The sequence below is a fragment of the Mirounga leonina genome, unplaced genomic scaffold (assembly GCF_011800145.1).
Source record: "Mirounga leonina isolate KUSES-001 unplaced genomic scaffold, KU_Mleo_1.0 Mir_129, whole genome shotgun sequence".
NCBI lineage: Eukaryota > Metazoa > Chordata > Mammalia > Carnivora > Phocidae > Mirounga > Mirounga leonina.
This window is the reverse complement of record NW_023270323.1, coordinates 14,765,927-14,787,594: the sequence shown is the minus strand read 5'-3', so window position 1 is coordinate 14,787,594 and position 21,668 is coordinate 14,765,927. Positions and strand designations below refer to the sequence as shown.

The window sequence follows — 21,668 nt, the reverse complement described above, 5'->3', positions numbered from 1 at the left end:
CTGGTAGGTAAGGGGTTGTTTTGGCCTACTCTCTCCCCCCTCTTCTCTAAATCGCACCCTTTCCTTTGGGGGAACTGTTCCATGGGGTTTCAAATCACTGTGCTCATACTAGGGTGGGCACACTATGTGGGCCAGCCAATTCTGGCATCCTCTCTGGCCACAGAACTCAGGTAGGTAGTGGGTATGAGACCCACACGGAAGCAACTGGAGTTATCGTTGTGAGCAGTAATTGGGTATTGTGAGAGGTTTCCTCTCCCCTTGGTGTAACACAAGCAGTGGAGATGTAGGCTTTGGGCTGCCAGGGGCCATTTTCCCCAGCACGTAAAGACAACCTGCCTCAGAAGAAGCCAATACACAGTGCTCAATAAGCTTATCCATTTATCATAACCACATTCCTTGTTTGTGGGAAATGCCAGGTGTCTGCAGACTAATAGGAGGGGGAAGCACAAAATCAGAAAGCAGAATGCGTTTTTTGTTGTAGCAGCAGTTACTTTGGGAACAATGTGGTTTTGTGGAAGAAATGTGCTCACTAGGCTGAGATCTGGATTTGAATCCAGCAGTCGACTGCTTACCAGATGCACCAGGCAACTGGAATGAATAGCTTAGCTCCCTGGGCTGATGTGAGGACTTAGAGAGGAAGCGAAGTACCCAGCTCAAGGAAAGGTGAGGTCCCTTTAGGGTGTCCAAGCAGCACCTCCCAGGAGAGAACTCTTTGTGGACTTGGTTTCTGCCTGTTAAAACTGACTTGTTTTCTCCCGAAGACTCCTTCAGGCAAAAAAAGGGTCAGGAAAGTCATCTTACTTGGAGATACAGCCAGAGGGAAAGGAAGTTATTTTAGGTCACGTTTAGGAGATGGTTGCTTTCCTTCTTTACTACAGAAGTCTGGTTTTTTTGTTTTTTGTTTTTCAGAAGTCTGTTTTGATATTCAATTCCACCACACACATTCTAGTCCTCCTAGAGTGGGGAGTTCCTTTACTGGACAAAGTGCAAGATGAAATGATTTCTCATCATTAACCAAATCATACTTATTGGCCAGCCTTAATGGTTCCCTTGAATTATATATTATACTCACTGCCCTTTTACTTATCAGAAAAAAAAAGGTCTGGAACTTTTCTCTTACCGAATTTGAATCCATTCCGTTCCTATGATAGGTTCCCTACTGGTTCATTTTACATCGCCTATCTGGAAACACACATCTGTTTGGACATGAAGTCTTCCTACTGCACTGCATGAAGCCCTTTACAAATATCTACTGAAGTAAAGAAACCAAGTTAGCAACAATGCTAAAATGCTACTCTCCAGAGCTGGGAAGTATAAATGCCTTTAAAGGTATACAAGAGATAATGGCAGATGTTTGAGACACAAATTTCATTAGGATTTACTTCACACAGACTAAAAATCCAACAAACTCTTGTCTTTTTTTGAAATAGAAACTAGGTTTTCTCTATTTCACAAGGCTTCTGAAGCCATCCCCCCTCCAACCCCATGTTTGCACAGCGTGAACCCACTGATACACAAGAGGTGGTTTTAGAAAGGTTATGGACTTGGAAATTATAAGGCACAGCAATAAAAGCAGGAAGGGTCTACCTGATGAACAATAGCCTTTTAGGTCTATGGAATGTCAGCCAAAAATTGAATTCAAATTCAACAGGGAGTACACCTCCATTAAAATAAAGACCTCAGACATTACTGAGTAATGATGTTTGTACAAAGTCATTCTAGGTGTTTTAGACTAACAACATTAACACTGTTTGCTAAATAAATCAGATCTTTAGAAACATGAATCCAGAATGCAAAAAACATGTACCACAGTTATACCAAAGTCTATTTCTGTGGCGCCTGGGTGGCTCAGTTGGTTGGGCTCAGGTTATGATCTCAGGGTTGCGGGATCGACTTAGGCCCCATGTGGGGCTCCCACTCAGCAGGGGAGTCTGCTGGAGATTCTTTCTCTCTCTCCCTCTGCCCCTCCCCCCATGCTCGCTCGCTCTCAAATAAATCTTTTAAAAAAAGGTCTATTTTCTCTTGCTGGATTTTATTAGCTTTTTCAAGATCTACACCAACCACCTTAAAACCCACACATCCCATTCCTCCCCGAGCGGGTAAAAAAGCAAACAGCTGGAAATGAAAGAATGGTACAATTTGACTCCCATGAGGCTTAGATGCATACTGTGCAGCCTGGGCCTCGGGGACTGGTACAGTGACAAAGCACCAATGCTACGGAAATGTAGATGAAACAAGCAGTGTACCAGAAAGAGTGGAAATATAAAGCTAATGTTGATTGCTTTTTCTTTGTAATCTAGTTTGACTGAAAGATTTGGCATATTTATCCATTAAGACCAAAAAGTTAAGATTTTCTGTACATAAACAATCCCTCTTATTGACTGCACAATTTGAGATGCTACCTGGGACATCCTCAGCATTTGATGAACACCCACAGATCTGTCAGGGGTTCTATTTGGGAATGCTGCCACCACAGCAGTGGAATAACAAAATAAAGAGGGGCGCATGCACCCTGATGCATGTATGCATACACAAACACGTGGACGCTACTTGCTGAATCTTCACGACAGTTCCCAACGAAGTCTCCACCACAGCAGAAGGGTCAACAGTTGGCTTTGCAGTCACTTTTAGGTGAACCCAAATCTGGCTCAGGAGACAAACGGTTATCAGAGAAGTGTTAACCAGTCACCATCCCTTTTACCTTTTAGGCAGGAGTTAATCAGGGTACATCTGGTTGCCAGGAACTCTACTGTCCTCCAGGATACATGGGAGTTTTCTGAATCCAAAGGAATATATAGGCTCATCGGGCTCTCAATAGTCAAGTATAGAGCAGTTGTTCCCAACCTTTTCCTGCTGCCACACTATCCAAATGCACAACGACTTCCATCAGCTATGTATCCCATTACGTATAAAGATTTTCAAATGGGGCCTAAGAATACATCCATCCCACCCAGCACAAACGGTCATATGAAAAATGGAGAAGAGCAGATGCAATATAAAAAATCACCTCCCAGAGATCTGATACATCTCCTGGCTGACACCCAGCCCCACCTACCAGGTTCCCTCACACCCCTTTCCTTGTTTAAAATTAAGTAGGTTAAAGAAATAAAACGCACCCAATGTAAGGGCAAAACTGAACAAATTTGGGATGCAGAAGAATGACTCGTCACTATGCATGAAGTAATGGCAAGGATACAGCTGTGACTTTCCCAGACTAAACAGATCCACCGCATCTTTGTGTAATAACTTTATACAGAGGTGCCTGAATTGTGCGGGTATACAATGCAATGTCTTTGGAGGTGAAAACGTTAAAAACAGGCTCATTTACAAAATTAAGTTGGAATTTTTTTCTCTAATTTTATAAAAAAAAACTTTTTGAAAGTTGTTCTGCTTTTCTTCAAGAAAACAAACTATGCTCTTTCCATAATCTCTTGTTATCTTCATACTTCAGAGACAACACAGTATTTTGGGTTCAGCTCCTCTTACCACCATCCATTTATGTGGAACTTTTCCAAGGTTATAAGTCTTGTGGAAAAATGTCTGCACAGTAGGGGAAAAAATATCACAATGCTGTACTGAAAAAGGAGGATAATGGCTGCTCAGATGTCAGTGACACACTGTTTTTTTTACACTCATACTCGTAAAATCTTTGGGGTTGGCCAGGGCTCTACTGCTACCTACTCTTGTTTCTCCTCTTTTGGGAATTTGTTTTTTCATAAAATGCTGCCAACTATGCCACTATCATATCAGAGTAAACATAAAACAGACCCTAACTATAAGGACAACAGATGAAAAAAATTGCTAGAGGCCAGCCTGCTGTTCCGATGGGGTCTTGGGCTGACCCCACAGTTGAGAGTCAGATCCCAAAGGTCAAGCACTCACTTGCCACTCACTTCAGTGAGTCACAGAACTAAGGCGACTACACTCCCAGGCGACTGAAGGCAGGGTGCTGAGAGATCACCCCAGTCCTGAGGTTCCAATGTTCACACACGCTATCAAGGTCCTCCTTTTTTTGGTTATAAAACTATTCTGAGCTAAACACCGAGTGATTAATTTTTAAAAGAGGGGTTTTATTTGGCAAGTAGGGAATCCCAGCAAAAGAAAATGAGAGGTTCTGGGAACCTACTTCACTCAGGATGTACAAAGCCTGACGAACTACTCTTACTACTCTTACTGGAACTACTCTAACTCTTTGAAACAGCAACTCCACAGTAGTTACAGTGTGTATTTTCTCAGTTTCCAACCTACTTATGTGAAATTACATAATGTAACAATGAAGAATTATTAGTATCTAATTCTCAAGATTCTATGGGGACCATTATCTTTTGTTTACCACTGTTTGTTGTTCTTCTTTTTTTTTTTTTTTAAAGATTTTACTTATTCGACAGAGAGACACAGTGAGAAAGGGAACACAAGCCGGGGGAGTGGGAGAGGGAGAAGCAGGCTCCCCGCAGAGCAGGGAGCCCGATACGGGGCTCGATCTCAGGACCCTGGGATCATAACCTGAGCCGAAGGCAGACGCTTATCGACTGAGCCACCCAGGCGCCCCACCACACTGTTTGTTCTTAAGACAAATTATAATAAAATCACTTAACAGAAAAACTGGCTGAAAAATGTCTGCCTTAGAGTTAGAAATTAAAGTTTTCCTTCTAAATTTAAACCTCAGAGCTCTCAGTGACTTTTAAAAAGTGGATGAACAAATTTCTAAATATAAACTGGAGATAATTCAATCTTAAAACTGAAATGGAATATTGAAAACATTTATTAATACAAAAAAGTCAATGCATTCCACAGAATGAAAATGCTCAGTCTTTTCCAACAGATATTTAAAGCTAGTGATCCCACTCTTCATTAATCTTTCCTAAAATCTATGTAGCAACCTCTAGATTTAGTTATTTGTTCAGGACCTGAGTGAAGCCAAAGACACAAAAAATAGGGATTAAACCAAACTCTGAGCAGCTGTTTAAAAAAAAAAAAGACTATATACACATAAAATAGGATTACACACTTTAATGTGATTGACACAGAGGAAGTAGGGAGGACACGAAAGAAACTTAGTTTTAGCTCCGCTTTATGCATAACCAGATGCTCTTTTTCCAAAAAGTATACTGAGGTTTTAAAAAACACATTTTATCAGAATACTTCAGGAAAACACACTATGTGTAATCCAGGAAATACACTATTTGCAGAATAGGAAAATCATCATGGGCAATAAAAGATTAAAATAAAAGAAAGCACCTGGGTTTTGAGCAGTTCTAAGGTGAGTATATCTGCAGAAATAGTGTAAATGCTCTTGACTGGCTGTTAATGGAAACATGCTAATGAGGATTGGTCCATATCTTAACATTTTTAAAAATATGTTTCTTTGGAAAAATGGCAATATGGGCTGGGAGTAAAGATGTCCTTTTAGACACCCAGCTTATTGGCTTGGGTGAGAACGACTTTGAGAACTGGCATGAAAGCTGAGGTCTCACTGAAGTTGCTGGTGCTAACTATGTGGGTGTGGATGGTCAATCCTTCTGAGTAGTTTCGCGATTCAATGCTCCTTGCAATGTTGTGTAAACCACTGATGATTGTGGGTGAAAGCTGAAATAAAGGTAGAATCAAGAGAAAAAAATTAAATTAAGGAAGAATTTCCCATAAACCCTGATATTTAAAAGGAGACTGAAACAAATATTATAAAAAAGCAAATAAACCATTTAGCTTTTCTAAAAAGAGTTTTTTGGACCAAGCAACTCTTTAAGTTATAAAGGAGAACCACGACAAGATGATTAATGTAAGGAGATTATTATGAATTATGAAAATGTATGAGTCAGTTAATTTTTTTATAGAAGCCAGCTTTCCTCCCCCAAGTTGAAATGCTAACGTCTTTCTCCACTTAAGAGCGTTAATTCTTCAAATATTTTAGATATAGCCTCACACCTTTTAAAACTTTTCCCATGCACATGAAGGAATTTAAAGGTTCTTAATCATTTTATCTCAACGTAAGGACCCAATGTACTGTAAAACCATGTCTACAGTACAGACCCTAAACTTGCGGTCCACTTGTGTTCATAGGGCAGCAGCTACCATGTACTCAATTTATCAATTCTTCACTGCTTTTTGTAATCTTACCATCTCTTAAAACCGTAACATCTTGTTTTTATCCCATGTCATTACTTGGATTATATGCCTATACTTCTGAGGGAAGAATTTATTTTGGATCAGTCCATGGACCACACCACTTCCACTGTTACATCAAATTTCTTTGGTTCTCATGACATGAGTGGTTATTTTTATCTGATGGGATTGATGTGAGGAATGGAGAAGAGGAATGTTAAAATGCAGAAAATATAGCCACATATAAAACGAACAGAAGGCCAGTTACCTTAGGGCCAATACAAAGCAGATTATATTTCTACTCTTTGTTATAAGAAAAGTTAAAATTGCACCCCTATCTCACAAACACACACCCTCTCTCCTATTCCCTCATCCCCAAATTTAAATGACATATAAAATTCAGTTAGAGAAAGCCCATTCTATCACTGTCATCACAATTTTGCCCCCAAATATATTACATGCTAGTGCTGATGAGATGTTTACTAGAAACTAGGAATGATTATTATGAATCCTTTTTCCCCACAAACTTACTGTCTGTTCCCTAAGTTTATCATACAGAAACTCCAAGCGTTTGCTGGCGTCATCTAGCTTCCTCTTGGTTTGCTGTAGGAGAAGAAAAACAGATGTGTTACATTTGGATACTTAACTTTTATCCAAAGACCTTGCCCTATCTCATTTCACTAACCCTTACACCCCTGATGCTGAACAGCTTCATTTTATAAGGAAATGGAGGCAACTATGACTCAGAAACTTGAACAGACCATTAGGACAGAGTTCAGTAACCTATTAATGGGGAAGCGTAGGAGGATAAGGGGCTTCCTTCTGGAGTGCAAACTGGAGTAGTGGTTGGATTTCACATGAACTGTCAGCTCATTTGACAAGGTGTGTTCATGTATAACTGCACTATCCACAAGCAACAGGAAGGGCCATCTGGAGGCAGCAGTGGGTCACTGTATTACAGGAAAGAGGATCTAAGGACAGCTATTTACAACAGCAGCAAACACAGAAGTGAACTGGAATCTTACTGTAACCTTTCAAAAATATTACTTATATACTCAGTCACATTAATATGTTTAATCCTGCTTCTGAGCTTTCTTTTTTCTTTTTTCTTTTTTTAAGTAGGATCCATGCCCAGCTGTGGAGTCCAGTGTGGGGCTTGAACTCATGACCCCCGAGATCAAGACCTGAGCTGAGATCAAAAGTTGGATGCTTAACTGATGGAGCAACCCAGGTGCCCCTTTTTCTGAGCTTTTAAAACACCAAGAAGGAAAAAAAAGAAAATTACCTTCTGGTGGCTTAAGATTACTAAAAAGGAAGTAGTAAAATGAGTTCTTAAATCAAGGAGTCCTCCCACCTCCCAATCCTCGTTCTAGAAATATAGTGAGAAAACTATTCTAAAACTAAAATTAAAGGCTTCAATTACAATGTAATTAAGCTAATAATGTATATTATGCAACAGCTTTAGAAGTGACACTGTTTTTCAGTATTTATTGAGTGCCTACTATGTGCCATGCTCATGTCTCAGGGACCTCAAATTCTACTGGGTGGGAAAAAGATACTAAATAAACAGTATGTTGTAGATGAGATGGTGATGAATGCCATGAGGAAAGAGTTAACAGAGTGAGGGGCTAGAAGTTTAGGAGTATGAGGTGGTAAAGAAAGGCTGGGTAGCTACTGGGACATTTGAAAAGCCTGGAAAAAGGGTGGAGTAATGCAGTTATGTGGGGGAAGATTCCAGGCAGAAGGAGCAGCAAGTACAAAGCTGTTGGTGCTGACATGCTCTTGGTATGTTGGAGGAAGGAATGTCAATCTATCAAAAGAGAAAGGAAAAGCTCTAAATATTTCCCCACAGAGATGATGTTAGCTATGGGTTTTTCATATACGGCTTTTATTATGTTGAAGTATGTTCCCTCTACACCTACTTTGTTGAAGGTTTTTATCAGGAATGGATTTTGTACTTTGTCAAATGCTTTTTCTGCATCTATTGAAATGACCATGTAGGTTTTTATCCTTTCTCTGCCAGATGTGATGCATCACTTTGATTGGTCTGTGAATATTCACAAATTTGTGTGTCATCCTTGTGCAGGGACCATGCTAATCTTCTCTATATTGGTCCAATTTCAGTATATGTGCTGCTGAAGTAAGCAATGATTGATCTATGAATACTGAACCAGCCTTGCATCCCGGGAATAAATCCCACTTGACTGTGGTGAATAATTTTTTTGTTTGTTGGTAAATGGTTTTTTTTTTTTTTTTTAAGATTTTATTTATTTATTTGACAGAGAGAGAGAGAGAGACAGCGAGAGAGGGAACACAAGCAGGGGGAGTGGGAGAAGGAGAAGCAGGCTTCCCGCCGAGCAGAGAGCCCAATGCGGGGCTCGATCCCCAGACCCTGGGATCATGACCTGAGCCAAAGGCAGATGCTTAATGACTGAGCCACCCAGGCGCCCCAGTGAATGATTTTCTTTTAAAGACTTATTTATTTGAGAGAGAGAGAGAGAGAGCACAAGAGCACATGAGTGGGGGGAGGGGCAGACAGAAAGGGAGAGAGAATCTCAAGCAGACTCTGCACTGAGCACAGAGAGTGATGTGGGACTTGATCTCATGACCCCAAGATCATGACCTGAGATAAAACCAAGAGTCAGAAGCTCAACTGACTGAGCTACCCAGGTGCTCCTGTGAATGATTTTTTTAATGTATCAACATACCAATAGCATTTTTCATAGAACTAGAACAAATAATCCTATAATTTGTATGGAACCATAAAAGACCCCAAATAGCCAGAGCAATCTTGAAAAAGAACAGCAAAGCTGAAGGTGTCACAATTCTGTACTTCAAGTTATATTACAAAGCTGTAGTAATCAAGACAGTATGATACTGGCACAAAAACAGACACATAGATCAATGAAACAGAATAGAAAATCCAGAAATAAACTCACAATTATATGGTCAAATAATCTTCGACAAAGGAGGCAAGAATACCCAACGGGAAAAAGACAGTCTTTTTAACAAATGGTGTTAGGAAAACTGGACAGCTACATGCAAAAGAATGAAACTGGACCACTTTCTCACACTATACACAAAAATAAACTCAAAATGGATTAAAGACCTAAATATAAGACAGGAAACCATAAAAATCCTAGAAGAGAACACAGGCAGTAATTTCTCTGACATCAGCCATAGCGACATTTTTCTAGATATGTCTCCTCAAAGGAAATAAAAAGCAAAAATAAACTACTGGGACTACATCAGAATAAAAAGCTTCTGCACAGCAAAGGAAACAATAAACAAAACTGAAAGGCAATGTACTGAATGGGAGAAGATATTTGCAAATGACATATCCAGTAAAGGGTTAGTATCTAAAATATATAAAGAACTGATATAACTCAACACCCCCCCCCAAAATAATCCAATTAAAAAATGGGCAGAAGACATGAATGACATTTCTCCAAAGAAGACATACATGTGGTCAGTAGACAAATGAAAAGATGCTCAATATCACTCATCATCAGGGAAATACAAGTTAAAACTACAATGAAATATCATCTCACATCTGTCAGAATGGTTAAAATCAACAACACAAGAAACAACAGTGTTGGTGATGATGTACAGAAAGGGGAACCCTCTTGCACTATTAGTAGGAATGCAAACTGGTGTAGCCACTCTGGAAAACAGTACAGAGGTTCCTCAAAAAGTTAAAAATAGAACTACCCTATGATCCAGCAAGTGTACTACTATTTACCCCCAAAATATAAAAACACTAATTCAAAGGGATACATATACCCCTATGTTTATTGCAGCATTATTTACAATAGCCAAACTATGGAAGCAACCCAGTGTCCACTGATAGATGAATAGATAAAGAAGATGTGGTATATATACACAACAGAATATCATTCAGTCATAAAAAGAATGAAATCTTGCCATTTGCAACAACATGGATGGAGCTAGAGAGTATAATGCTAAATACATAAGTCATTCAGAGAAAGACAAATATATGATTTCACTCACATTTGGAATTTAAGAAACAGAATAAACTACCAAAGGAAAAAAAGAGAGAGACAAACTAAGGAACAGACTCTAAACTACAGAGAAGAATATGATGGTACCCAGAAGGCAGGTGGGTGGAAGGATGGGTGAAATAGGTGATGGGAATTAATGAGTGCGCTTATCATGGGAGCACTCAGTACTGTACAAAATTGTTGAAGCACTGTATTATATACCTGTAATGAATTAAAAAAAAAAAAAAAGAAGAAGAGAGACAAAGAGATGAAGATATCAAGCATAACATTACAAACTAAGTCATGCTGCAAAATTACCTTGTGTTGTCTGGACATAACTTAAGTGAAAATACGTATTACAGCAATATTGTAAAAATGATTCCAGCTATTGATGAAAAGGATTTGTGTGGAAGAGAACCCTGATAGTCCCTGCTCAAAGTTAATCTCATCTAGCTACCCGCAGGAGCACTACCCCAGGGGCAGAGTCAGTTGGGCAGGATAGGATATTAGGACTTTCCCCCCTAACTGGTTACAGGAATTACAGGAACAGTTTGTCTTTTGTGGTTCTCTTCTGCCCAGGGCTCCTGTGGACCCAGAAGGAAGATGATATGTTGACCTAGAGGAGTTTAAACTCAACAAAAATTTATTGAGCTGGGCTGTGTACTACATGTCTTCTCAACCTCTCTATACTGACTCATGCCTGAAGGAGAGCTGGAGTTTTCCTTCATTTTTATTAGGACTCTTCTATTTTTGAATGACTGTGTCCTATTTAGAGGTGTTCACAGGGGACAGTGTATGCTAGGCTATCTGCTTCATCTGCTCTCTGTTCCTCACTCAGTGTTTCCATCACTTCCAGAATGCTAGGCACGATGCTAACCTTTCCCTGCCTCTGCTTTCCTGACACATTTAGTACAGGGAATAGCCTTCTAAAGGACCAGAAGAAAGCTGCACATATTAATACTCAATGTTTGATGAAACAACAAATTCCAGAAGCTGTTTTTCAAGCAGACAAGTGGCCAGTGGCTAAATAAACATATTCAATGTTTACTGGCAGAAACTGAGATTTCATCTAAAACAAGACCAGCCTTGTTGGATTTTTGTTGTTGCCAATACATAGGCATCCTCTAAATAAACTAAGTAAAATCAGTTGCTTTAACTATGAATAGGACTCTAGACTCTAAAACAATTATTTTTAAGATCTTTGCAAAGTTACATATAAGATTATCTACTTTTAAAAGCTTTGATCTAAGCTCAGAAAGAAAGCCCAAACCTGAATTTCTTACATACCACCATTCTGTTCTATTTATGGGCCAAACCCGAGGTTTGCTACTGAGGGGCAGTGCAGCATAGTGAGTGAGAGCATACATTCTGGACCTAAGCTGGGTCTGAATTCTGGCTCTGACCTTGGGTGTTACTTAACAGCTTTTTGCTTACTTTAGTTGTCTGTAAAATAAAGATGACAAATTTACCTACCATGGGGTTGCTGTGAGGATTAAATATTTACATATAAAAGAAATTAAATACATTTTTATACGTAAAGCAAACTACTTAAGTGCTAGTTTTATTACTATTGTACAAACGTCTAAAGTATATCTTGTAAGACTTCATGCAATTACACAAGAGCTCCATAAGTGATTATTTTAAATAAGCAAAATATGAGAAAAAAATACATACAGGATCTGTGGCTGAAGAGAGGCAGCGCTGAATAAGATCCTCAAATGTGGTCTTTAGAATGAGGTGCTCATCTGGAATAGGTTTCTTGGTAATTTTTTCTGTTGGCAAAGACTGCACATGCTGGAAGAAATAATACCATAAAATGACCAGAAACGACCAGAAACTATACACAAAGCCCTGAAACTCTGTGATAAAGAGAAACCAACTAACTACCTTGTAGATAGGCTGTTAAAATCAAATGACAAATTAACATGTGAAATCCCTTGGGGATAAGTAAAAATGAAAATCAGATATTCAGTAGAAGGTACAGGCTTCTACATCTTTGATTTTCAAAAACAGAACTGGATATAAAGAATTTGGTCAATTATGGAACATATGTTGGTTACTACTATATGTATCTGGTGGGAAGTAGACAACAGACCTACCATGCCAGTAGGAAATAAAAAGAACAAGGCATTTACAAAGCTGGCTAGTTAGAGTGGCTGCTTGCTCTGCTGTTGGCTCATTTGTTTATCTTGGCATTCTTCTGTTCTTTGGTTTACTCTTGAAGGTTGGTAACTGGTCTATCATCAAACTGCAAGATTTTTTTTTTTTAAGATTTTATTTATTTATTTGAGAGAGAGAGAGAGCGTGAGAGAGAGCACAAGTAGGGGGAGGGGCAGAGGCAGAGGGAGAAGCAGGGTCTCCACTGAACAGGGAGCCCAATGTGGGGTTCAATCCCAGGACCCTGGGATCTGACCTGAGCCAAAGGCAGCCGCTTAACTGAGCCAGCCAGGTGTCCCCAAACTGCCAAGATTAAGTCAAAAGCTGGGACATAAGAGACCATAATGTTACTGAATGTACAGATGGAAAGACAAGGAATTTTTTTTTTTTTAAAGATTTTATTTATTTATTCATGACAGACAGAGAGAGAGAGAGAGAGAGAGAGAGGCAGAAGGAGAAGCAGGCTCCCAAGGAGCAGGGAGCCCGATGCGGGACTCGATCCCGGGACCCTGGGATCATGACCTGAGCCGAAGGCAGACGCTCAACCATCTGAGCCACCCAGGCGCCCGGAATGTTTGTTTTTAAAGTTCTGATTTATTAGTTCATTCATTCAAAAATATTAGGCAATTATGTGCCAGGCACTGTGTATTTGTGAGCCAATTGAGAAATGATCTCAACTCTCTGGCAATTTATTAGGCTAAAAGAAGAAAAAGAAAGTTTTAAAGTGTCATAAAAAAAAGTTTACATTTACTGTCTTAATGAAAGATGTTACTTGAAAAAAAAGTAAAAAAATAAAATGCCATCAATACATGTTAAGATAGCAACTGTATTGCTATTTAATTGCTAATAAGTTAACTGTAATGGAACCAACAGATAATATAACTAGAATTTAACTGAGGGGAAAGCTCTCTCCAGGAAATTATATCAGAAGGACAAGTAGGAGTTAACTAGTTAAATGAGAAAGGAAAAGCATTCTGGGTAGAGGAACATGTACAAAGGAAGGATCATGATTCAGGGGACTAAAAGGAGGCCAGTGTAGCTGGAGCAGAGAGACAGCAAGGAGGAGTATGAAGCTGAGGGCTTCCAGACAATGTTAAATATTTTGGTCTTTATCCTCAGAGCAATGCTTTAAATAAAGAGGAGACAAGAGCAGATAGATGGATCAAAGGCAGACCAATTAGAGGATCCTGCACTGCTGAAAATTGGGGATGAAGGCAGCATAGATTAGACTGGAAGTGTAGACCAGGGATTTGAGAGAGATTTTAAAATAGTATCAACAAGATTTAGGGATAGATTTGAAAGTGGGATTAAAGGAAAAGAGTATAAAGATGATTCTCAGGTTTTCGGCTAGATTAAATAGGAAGGATTATGGTGCCATTCACTGAAACAGGAAACACCAAGTTTTTGAAGGCCAGGTTTGGGAGGGGTATAAGGTATAAGGGGTATAAGGCTTCAGAAATGTTGAGTGTGAGGTGCCTCGGAGACATCGAGGTAGGCAGGTGGCTGGATGTAATGGCCTGGCTGAACACATACATCTTGTGCAGCATTCCCTTCCGATGGTAACTGAGGTTCTGGTCTAGATGAGTAAAGCATGAACACCCCAGGTCTAAACAAAAGTGAATGGCTGGGTAGCTTCCCAAACTAGCATAGACTTGTAATCATAAAAAAAAATTAACAATGATCTTTATAATTTATAGTCCTGTGGAAAAAAAGTCAGTTCTCCCACCTCCATCAAAACACTGGTTTTTATAATTTAGAAGTTCCTTAGGTAGAACTCTCTCTTAATAGTAAAGCATACCCTTGTGATAGAGATACATCTTTATAAATTTGACTTTAATGAATCAAAGACAAAACCAGAACTAGTTTTATACTTTGTGCAGGGATTTGTTTCATCTTATGTTAACTTTGACCCAAGCTCTTCACTTTTCATGAACAGATCAAAATGTTTATCTTTGTATGTCTAAGTCAGTTATATGTGATTTTTTTTATCATCTAGAACCCTGCCAACCAGCTGTATGTGAAAAGCAAGTACAAAGTTATATCTCCATCTGAAGGTATGCTGTATATTATTAGCTCTTACACATACACAAGAAAAGATGTAACTCATTACATTTTTATTTTATATTTTAAAGGGAAAAACCTTTGGAAATAGCTTCTGCTTAGCAAGCCTGGCTGAAAATATGGATTCAACTGATCTAAAATTATGGCTACGGTTTAGGTCAAATGAAATACTGCAATTGTCAAGTTAGTGTAAACACACACTAGCAAATATATGAGCCTCTTCTAGAAAGTTTACGGCCATGTAATTGAAAAATATCTACGCATGATCAATCTTAAAAAAAGGGTTACTATTATTTATTTAGGTTGTCTTAATTGAAACCAAATTTAGATGTTCATTAATAAAGGTGTAAACATCAAAGTTAACACATTAAAAAAATGAACTGAAACAGAGCCATCTCCCCATTCCACTTATGCAGATTTACTGTTACCTGGATGGTATTTCCAATAGGAGCCCCTGGGGCGCCTTCAATATTGGGCTTGGAGAAAGATGGTGGCATGCCTGGTTGACCGAGGGGTTGTTGTATGCCATGGAAGGTCTGGCCACCTGCAAGATGTGGCTGTGGAAATGAAGCTTGGCTTGACAGAGGTAGGGGAGCTGAAGGCTGTTGCGGCAGCATCTGTGACTGGGGGTCACCCAAAGGGTTCATAATTGGTGATGTGATGGGAACAGGAGGCATAAAGTTTTCAGGCATCTTTTAAAAGACAGAAATAAAAGACACCAAGCGTAAGAAAAAGAGTATCATTTACTCACCTTTAAATAAGGTTAACATTTAAAAAAATAGAATACTTTTTTCAAATGAAATTTTATGCAGAATTCTAGAGTAAAACATAAAAGTAGAGCTAATCTGGCTAAGAGGGATAGAGAGCTCAAAACTGGACCTCTCAGTTTCCCCTTTGTCTTCCATACTTCCTCTCATATGGGGAGCCAAAACATGGTGTTTTGAAAGAGGATGTTAAAGTCTAGAGGATTGGGGCGCCTGGGTGGTTCAGTTGGTTAAGCGACTGCCTTCGGCTCAGGTCATGATCCTGGAGTCCCAGGATCGAGTCCCGCATCAGGCTCCCTGCTCAGCAAGGAACCTGCTTCTCCCTCTGACCCTCCCCCCTCTCATGTGCTCTCTCTCTCTCTCGTTCTCTCTGTCTCAAATAAATAAATAAATAAATAATCTAAAAAAAAAAAAAAGTCTAGAGGATTATATCTAGCCATAGTGAAATCAGATATGCCAAATGTGTGTTTGTATTTAATGTGATCACGATGTAATACTCCTCTTCCTAGATTACTAAGTGGATATTACCTGTCAATTCAATCATATTAAAAGTAGTGGATTAAATTTCTAATTATTACTAACGTAAATTTTGGGGTTTTTTGACCATTTAGTGCTCCCAATTTTATTGTTATGACCTCACATTACTATACTTAAGGAAAGGAAATCACCAGAAGTTAAAAAAAAAAAGCAGAAATGTTTGGGAAGGAAGAAGGAGAGAAGAATCTTATCTTGTGCTCCAACAGCTCTCAACAGTTACTGACAGTTAAACAGTGCTCAGCTGTAAGGTTATTTCTTCATTCACACTATATGTGATAGATAAAATAGTTCAAAATATAATTACCAAATTCATGACTACTGTTGGAAACAAAAGATCAAAGTAAACCCAAAAAGAAAAAAATCATTGAAAAATTTTGTTTCCTACTCTTTGAAAGAGACCTGTTGGGAATTCACATCTTGTCTTCTAATGGGAATTAAATTCACACCACCATATTGTTGTGTTTTTGTTTTTTTTTTTAAACTTTCTTTCCTTCCCTTCATGGAATAGAAGATATAAGCTGAAATACACTTTAAACCTATCAGTCAGTAAGCTTTGCTTTTAAAAGGATCAGTGAAGGATGGTGTGTTCCAGGTGGCTTTGTGATTAGCAGAACATCTGCAGGCAACTGGATGGACATCTTTTTCTAGTACCTTCTTCTTAGGTACTCTGTTCAAAGCTGGAGGATCATTCCATCCATTCTGAGGACCTATAACAGATAATAAAGGGCATTTTCCTTTAGAATTCTGAAAAGAAGAAAACTCAATTGTATCCATCTTATAATACCTTCAAATTCTGCCTTAACCCCGAGGATAACTCACAAAAGTTTTACCAGCTGAGCTTTGGGGATCACTCTGAAGCCCTGGATTCTCAAACTCATTCCCTCAAACATTCACAAGGCCTTGGCTTACCAGGCAAGATAACTTGATATTATTTCCATTTAAAGTGAAAGAGCTGTACTAAATTTAGAGATAGTGAAGTCTTTATGTCTATATAGATGTATAACCTTCAAAGATCAGTTAGAAATTCTCTCTTAATAAAGAAAAAATAAATCATCTCAGTCTGCTAAAAAATAAAAAAATAAAAAATAAAAAAACCTACTTTTGCTATATTCAGCATATAGAAAAGAATAAAAGTGACAATCTCCTATTTCCCAAGAGAGCAATATAAGCAATTCAACATAAGCAAAATCATCCATATGGCAGAAACACTGTTAAAAAAAGGTCTCAACTACACAATACTGCAATTTCATCATCTTTGCCTTAGGAATTATTTATAAAGTAGAAAGCATTTAAGTATCTGTGATAAGATTTTTTTAATGCCACACACAAAAAAATTTCAGGTTGGCAGCAAATAGAAAATTAAATTACTGTCAACTTTAGTAAATTTCCCCTAAAAACCCCCCAAAACCCTTCATCTCAAAGTGAAAAACAGACATCAGTAGTAGAATTCATTAAGTACTTGAATGCCAGTATCTTTAAAGAAAACATGCCAGAAATAAAGACAGGATAATTTTAAAATCAAAATGTAATCATTTTATATTTCATTGATTTTTGTGTATGTTTATAGTTAAAGCAAAAAAATTACTCCTCTTTCAACAAATTAGACATTCCTTCAGAATTTTACCTTTTACTTGTTTTATTGATATCCATGACATTAAATCACAACAAAATTGCTTAGCAGACCATGATGTATGTGATCCATACAAAATGCCACAGAAATTTTTTAAAAAACTAAATCTTCCAACCAGCATGTACTCATTTGCCTTGATTTTTTTTAAGTTTACTTACTTAATTTTTTTTAGTAATCTCTATACCCAACATGTGGCTCAAACTCACGACCCTGAGAGCAAGAGTCATGTGTCCTTCTGAGCCAGCCAGGTATCCTTCATTTGCCTTGATTTTTAATTTTCTACAGGTTTACTAAGAAACAATGCCAAATGAGCCTCAAAACACTCAAGAGCTAATCACAAAATATTAAGCTACATGCTGCTATCTGTTTAACAAATTCTCAAAGTTCTGATCATACATAGAGAATCATTCAAATCTCTCTCATCACCTTCTAATCTTACTCCTAAGACAATCTTGATATAGTCATTGTCTTTATGATTATGTAAAATAGACAACTTTAATGATTTAAAGCTACTGTGTCACCATGTTAATTCAATCAGTTCTAAGATTTGATTTGATTAAGAAGTCAAATTAAAAAATGATACTGATCAGATTTAGAATATCATCAACTTTGAGGTTCACATGCATTATTGTGAATGGTCATTCATTAACTATATTCAATGATTGAAAAATTTCCAAAGATATATTTTATAACCAATTCACCTTCCAACATAGGTGCCTGGTCTTGCATAGATTGATTTTCTGTAGACAAAATGTAAAAGTCACTTAAACAGCATTAGCATGAAAAACATTCTAAACTCTATTTCTCATTTTGTAATTGCTTCTTCTCCCTCCATCAACCCAAAAAGGAACAAACTAATTTTATAAGGGAAAAAAAAAAACTTCCTTTTAATCAAGTCATGTGAAATGTCTTCTATCTAATTAAGAAAATAATCATTTTGGGGTAAATCAAATTCATTTAGGTTGTGTCAGATCCAATTAACTCTTAAACATCACTTTCTTCTCTTACTGTGCTGTTTCTTCTAAGAAAAAATTTTGTTCCTGCCTATTTAAAATAATATTTCCCTGTTTGCATGGATTTTTTTTTCCCACTATTTGATCAATAACATCACTGGTGGGGGGAGCATTTAGCACTAGTTAAAGCTGTCAACCAAAATCAGCTGAGGATCTTGTTAAAATGCATATTCTAATTCACTGTGTATAGGGTAGGGCCTGAGATTCTATTGTTCCAGCTAGCTCCCAAGTAATGCCAATGCTGCTTGCTGGTCAAAGCCCTCTTTTAGTAGGGATTTAAAGAAAAATGGGAGGCCTTCTACACTGTCCTGTAGACTTCAGTGCTGTACTTGTTAAAGATAAGAATGTCAGACAATCTTAGCAACGTGGTGCCACTTTACTGCCAGATTTGGGAGGCTGCATCCTGATGAAACTGTAATTTCATGTAATTCATGTCACACCATGAATATAAGCATAAATGACAACAGGCCCAGTAAATAAGGAACCATCTTATATGGTCTTTTCTGTAAAAATATATGGATTTGCAGACTGTTTAGCACAAGCCTTCCAGAAACCACTACTTAAGAGAACGGAAGTTTCTGGCAGTGGACAAGAGGAAAAAAGGCTGAAAACTAACACAGCAATGCCAAAATGATCAGATATTCAGGGTCAGGCCAGGCCCAGCCTCAAATCAAAAGTATGCAGTGGAGGTATATTATATGCACATGTAACTTATAGAACAAGCCAACTTCTTCATCAAGGGCTTAACTAAAGAAAGAAATGATCAAGGATTTCCTATTTTTTATAAGTGATTTCCTATTTTTGCCTTACACGACGATTTTACAACCTAATTCCCCATGCAAGATACAACCTCATAGCACTACTGTCAGTAAAGCCTTGGGAGTCACTGTGTGTGCGTTATTACAGAGGACTGACGTGATGCACAACTACTAATGTACTCTCTAGCATAAGACTTCCACTTCTGGGCGGAGGGAGCCCGTATATTACAAACCTAAAGTACCAGAAATACCTTGGCCTTGACCCTTTTCTTCAGAACATAGCTTCAACAACATGCCTCCTCTCCTGGCCCAGGAGAGGCAGGAGAAGAGCAGTCTCCCCTCTAACTTCTCATGGCAGTGACTCAAGCCCTGGGAATTGAAGCCTGGGAGGGTATCCTGAGATTTCACAATTAGCACACTATTAGCACAAAAACGTTTCTGGAGCAACTTTACAGGACCCTTTGGTAAAATGACTCTAAATTTATAATGAAATCAAATCAAATTCAAAACTAGGAATGACACTTCATCAAAATCATAAACAAAAAGACTCGCAACAGGAATGGATAGCCAATGGGCTAGCTCACATAATTCAAGGGTACAGATGTCTGGTTGAGTAGAAAGTAACAGTTGTACAATAATCTAAGTTCTCCCTCAAAATATATGTCTGACTCCTCCCAACCTCAAACCATGTAATATATTTAGCCCAGATAATCCTTGTTCAAATCTCTTATCAATTTAGTGCAGTTTTGTCTCAGCTATAACTCTAACCCTTTTCAATCTTTTTGCTTTTATGTCTTTAAACTGACTGTTTAAATATGACTTTTTAAAAACACAATTAAATTGACCTCTATAAATACACTTTAATAGCCACATTAGGTAAAGCAAGCTACATGAACAACAAGAATATCTCTAAGAAACAGTATTATAGATGTGCAAAATGATACTCTTGGTCAGCATTTTAAAAAATCAATACCGCATAGTCATTTAGAAAAATCAATACAGCATAGTCTAATCTTGGACATAATTCTCTCATAAAACTGTAAAGAAAGATAATCTTTTTTACTCTTTCAAAAAAACTATAAAATGATGATAAATCTTACTTTTTTAGAACATGACATGGACTCTAAAGGGCATGAAAAAAATGGTTCATGGTGTGATGTTAGGAAAACCTGTAAGAGGAGTGCCTGGGCGACTCAGTTGGTTAAACCTGAGACTCTTGATTTTGGCTCAGGCCATGATCTCAGGGTGGTGAGATGGAGCCCCACAATGAAACCCACGCTGGGCATGGAGTCTGCTTAAGATTCTCTCTCTCCCCCTCCCCACCCCGGCTTGTGCTCTCTTACACTCTCCCTCTCTGTCAAAAAAACCCCAACAACTGTAAGATGTAAAATGGTATGTGTGTGTATTATGATCTCAATTCTTGAAAAATACAAGCACACAATGAGATACTACTTCTTACCCATTAGAATGGCTAGAATTAAAAAAACAGAAAACAGTAAATGTTGGTGTAGATGTGGAAAACAGTATGATGGTTCCTCAAAAAATTAAATACTGAATTAAGTATTGAATTCGATCCAGCAATTCCATTTCTGGGTATATACCCAAAAGAACTGAAAGCAAAGCCTTTAACAGATATTTGTATACCCATGTTCAAGAAGCATTATTTACAATAGCTAAAATGCCCATGTGCAGATGAATGGATAAACAAAATGTGGTATATACATACAGTGAAATATTATTCAGCTTTAAAGAGGAAAGTTCTGATACATGCTACAACATGGATGAATCTTGGAGAGAGTGAAATAAGCCAGTCACAAAAGAACAAATACTGTGATTCTACTTATATGAGATACCTAGAGTAGTCAAATTCACAGACAGAGAGTAGAACAGTGGTTACCAGGGGATGGGGGGAATAGGCAGTTATTTAATGGTTACATAGTTTCAGTGTGGGATGACAAAAAAGTTCTGGAGACAGTGGTGATGGTTTTTCAGCAATGTAAATGTACTTAATGTCACTGAACTATATACTTAAAAATGGTTAAAATGGTAAATTTTATGTCAGTATATTTTACCACATTAAAAAAATATATATATATTTTAAAGATTTTATTTATTTACTTGACAGAGAGAGACACAGCGAGAGAGGGAACACAAGCAGGGGGAGTGGGAGAGGGAGAAGCAGGCCTCCTACTGAGCAGGGAGCCCGATGTGGGGCTTGATCCCAGGATCTTGGGATCATGACCTGAGCCGAAGGCAGATGCTTAATGACTAAGCCACCCAGGTGCCCCTAAAAATATTTTTAATATATGCATACAGACATACATATAGGTATGTATATATGTGTATGAAGGAAATAAATTAAACCTGTATTAGTGCTTATATTTGAGTGGTAGAATTATAGAAAATCTAAATTTTATTCTTTATACTATTTGGAGTCTTTAAAAATCCTACAGTGAAAAATTAATAAAAATCAAGGAAAAAATAATTTAAAAACTGAATATGGCATGGAATTGGAGGCCCTTATCCACCTTCGTGTAGGGATCAGTTCTCCACAATGTCTTTGGGGAAGGAAGAGGGAACTACTTGGGTCTCACATATAGGAGTTGCAAACCATCTTTACTTGAAACCCACTTCTCAATGAGAACCTT

The 21,668-nt window shown here is 37.9% G+C and overlaps 1 protein-coding gene and 1 non-coding gene across 25 annotated transcripts in view; both read right to left on the bottom strand.

Moving 5' to 3' along the window:
• Positions 1 to 4,744: 4,744 nt before the first annotated feature.
• Positions 4,745 to 21,668, bottom strand: part of SEC31A (SEC31 homolog A, COPII coat complex component) — an 85,907-nt gene continuing 68,983 nt past the window's right edge. For 15 of the 24 annotated variants that reach the window (XM_035004658.1, XM_035004647.1, XM_035004646.1 and 12 more), the window contains 6 exons: positions 17,951 to 17,989; positions 16,271 to 16,326; positions 14,747 to 15,010; positions 11,775 to 11,894; positions 6,631 to 6,702; positions 4,745 to 5,586 (listed from right to left, as the gene is read on the bottom strand). In XM_035004658.1, the coding sequence (XP_034860549.1) occupies positions 5,407 to 5,586; positions 6,631 to 6,702; positions 11,775 to 11,894; positions 14,747 to 15,010; positions 16,271 to 16,326; positions 17,951 to 17,989 (731 nt within the window). In that variant the 3' untranslated portion in view covers positions 4,745 to 5,406. The remainder of the gene's footprint in view (positions 5,587 to 6,630; positions 6,703 to 11,774; positions 11,895 to 14,746; positions 15,011 to 16,270; positions 16,327 to 17,950; positions 17,990 to 21,668) is intronic. The other 9 variants (XM_035004648.1, XM_035004652.1, XM_035004659.1 and 6 more) reach the window with 1 other exon arrangement.
• LOC118010923 lies at positions 8,141 to 8,247 on the bottom strand. The gene has a single exon (XR_004679345.1). It is a non-coding gene; the product is annotated as a U6 spliceosomal RNA (small nuclear RNA).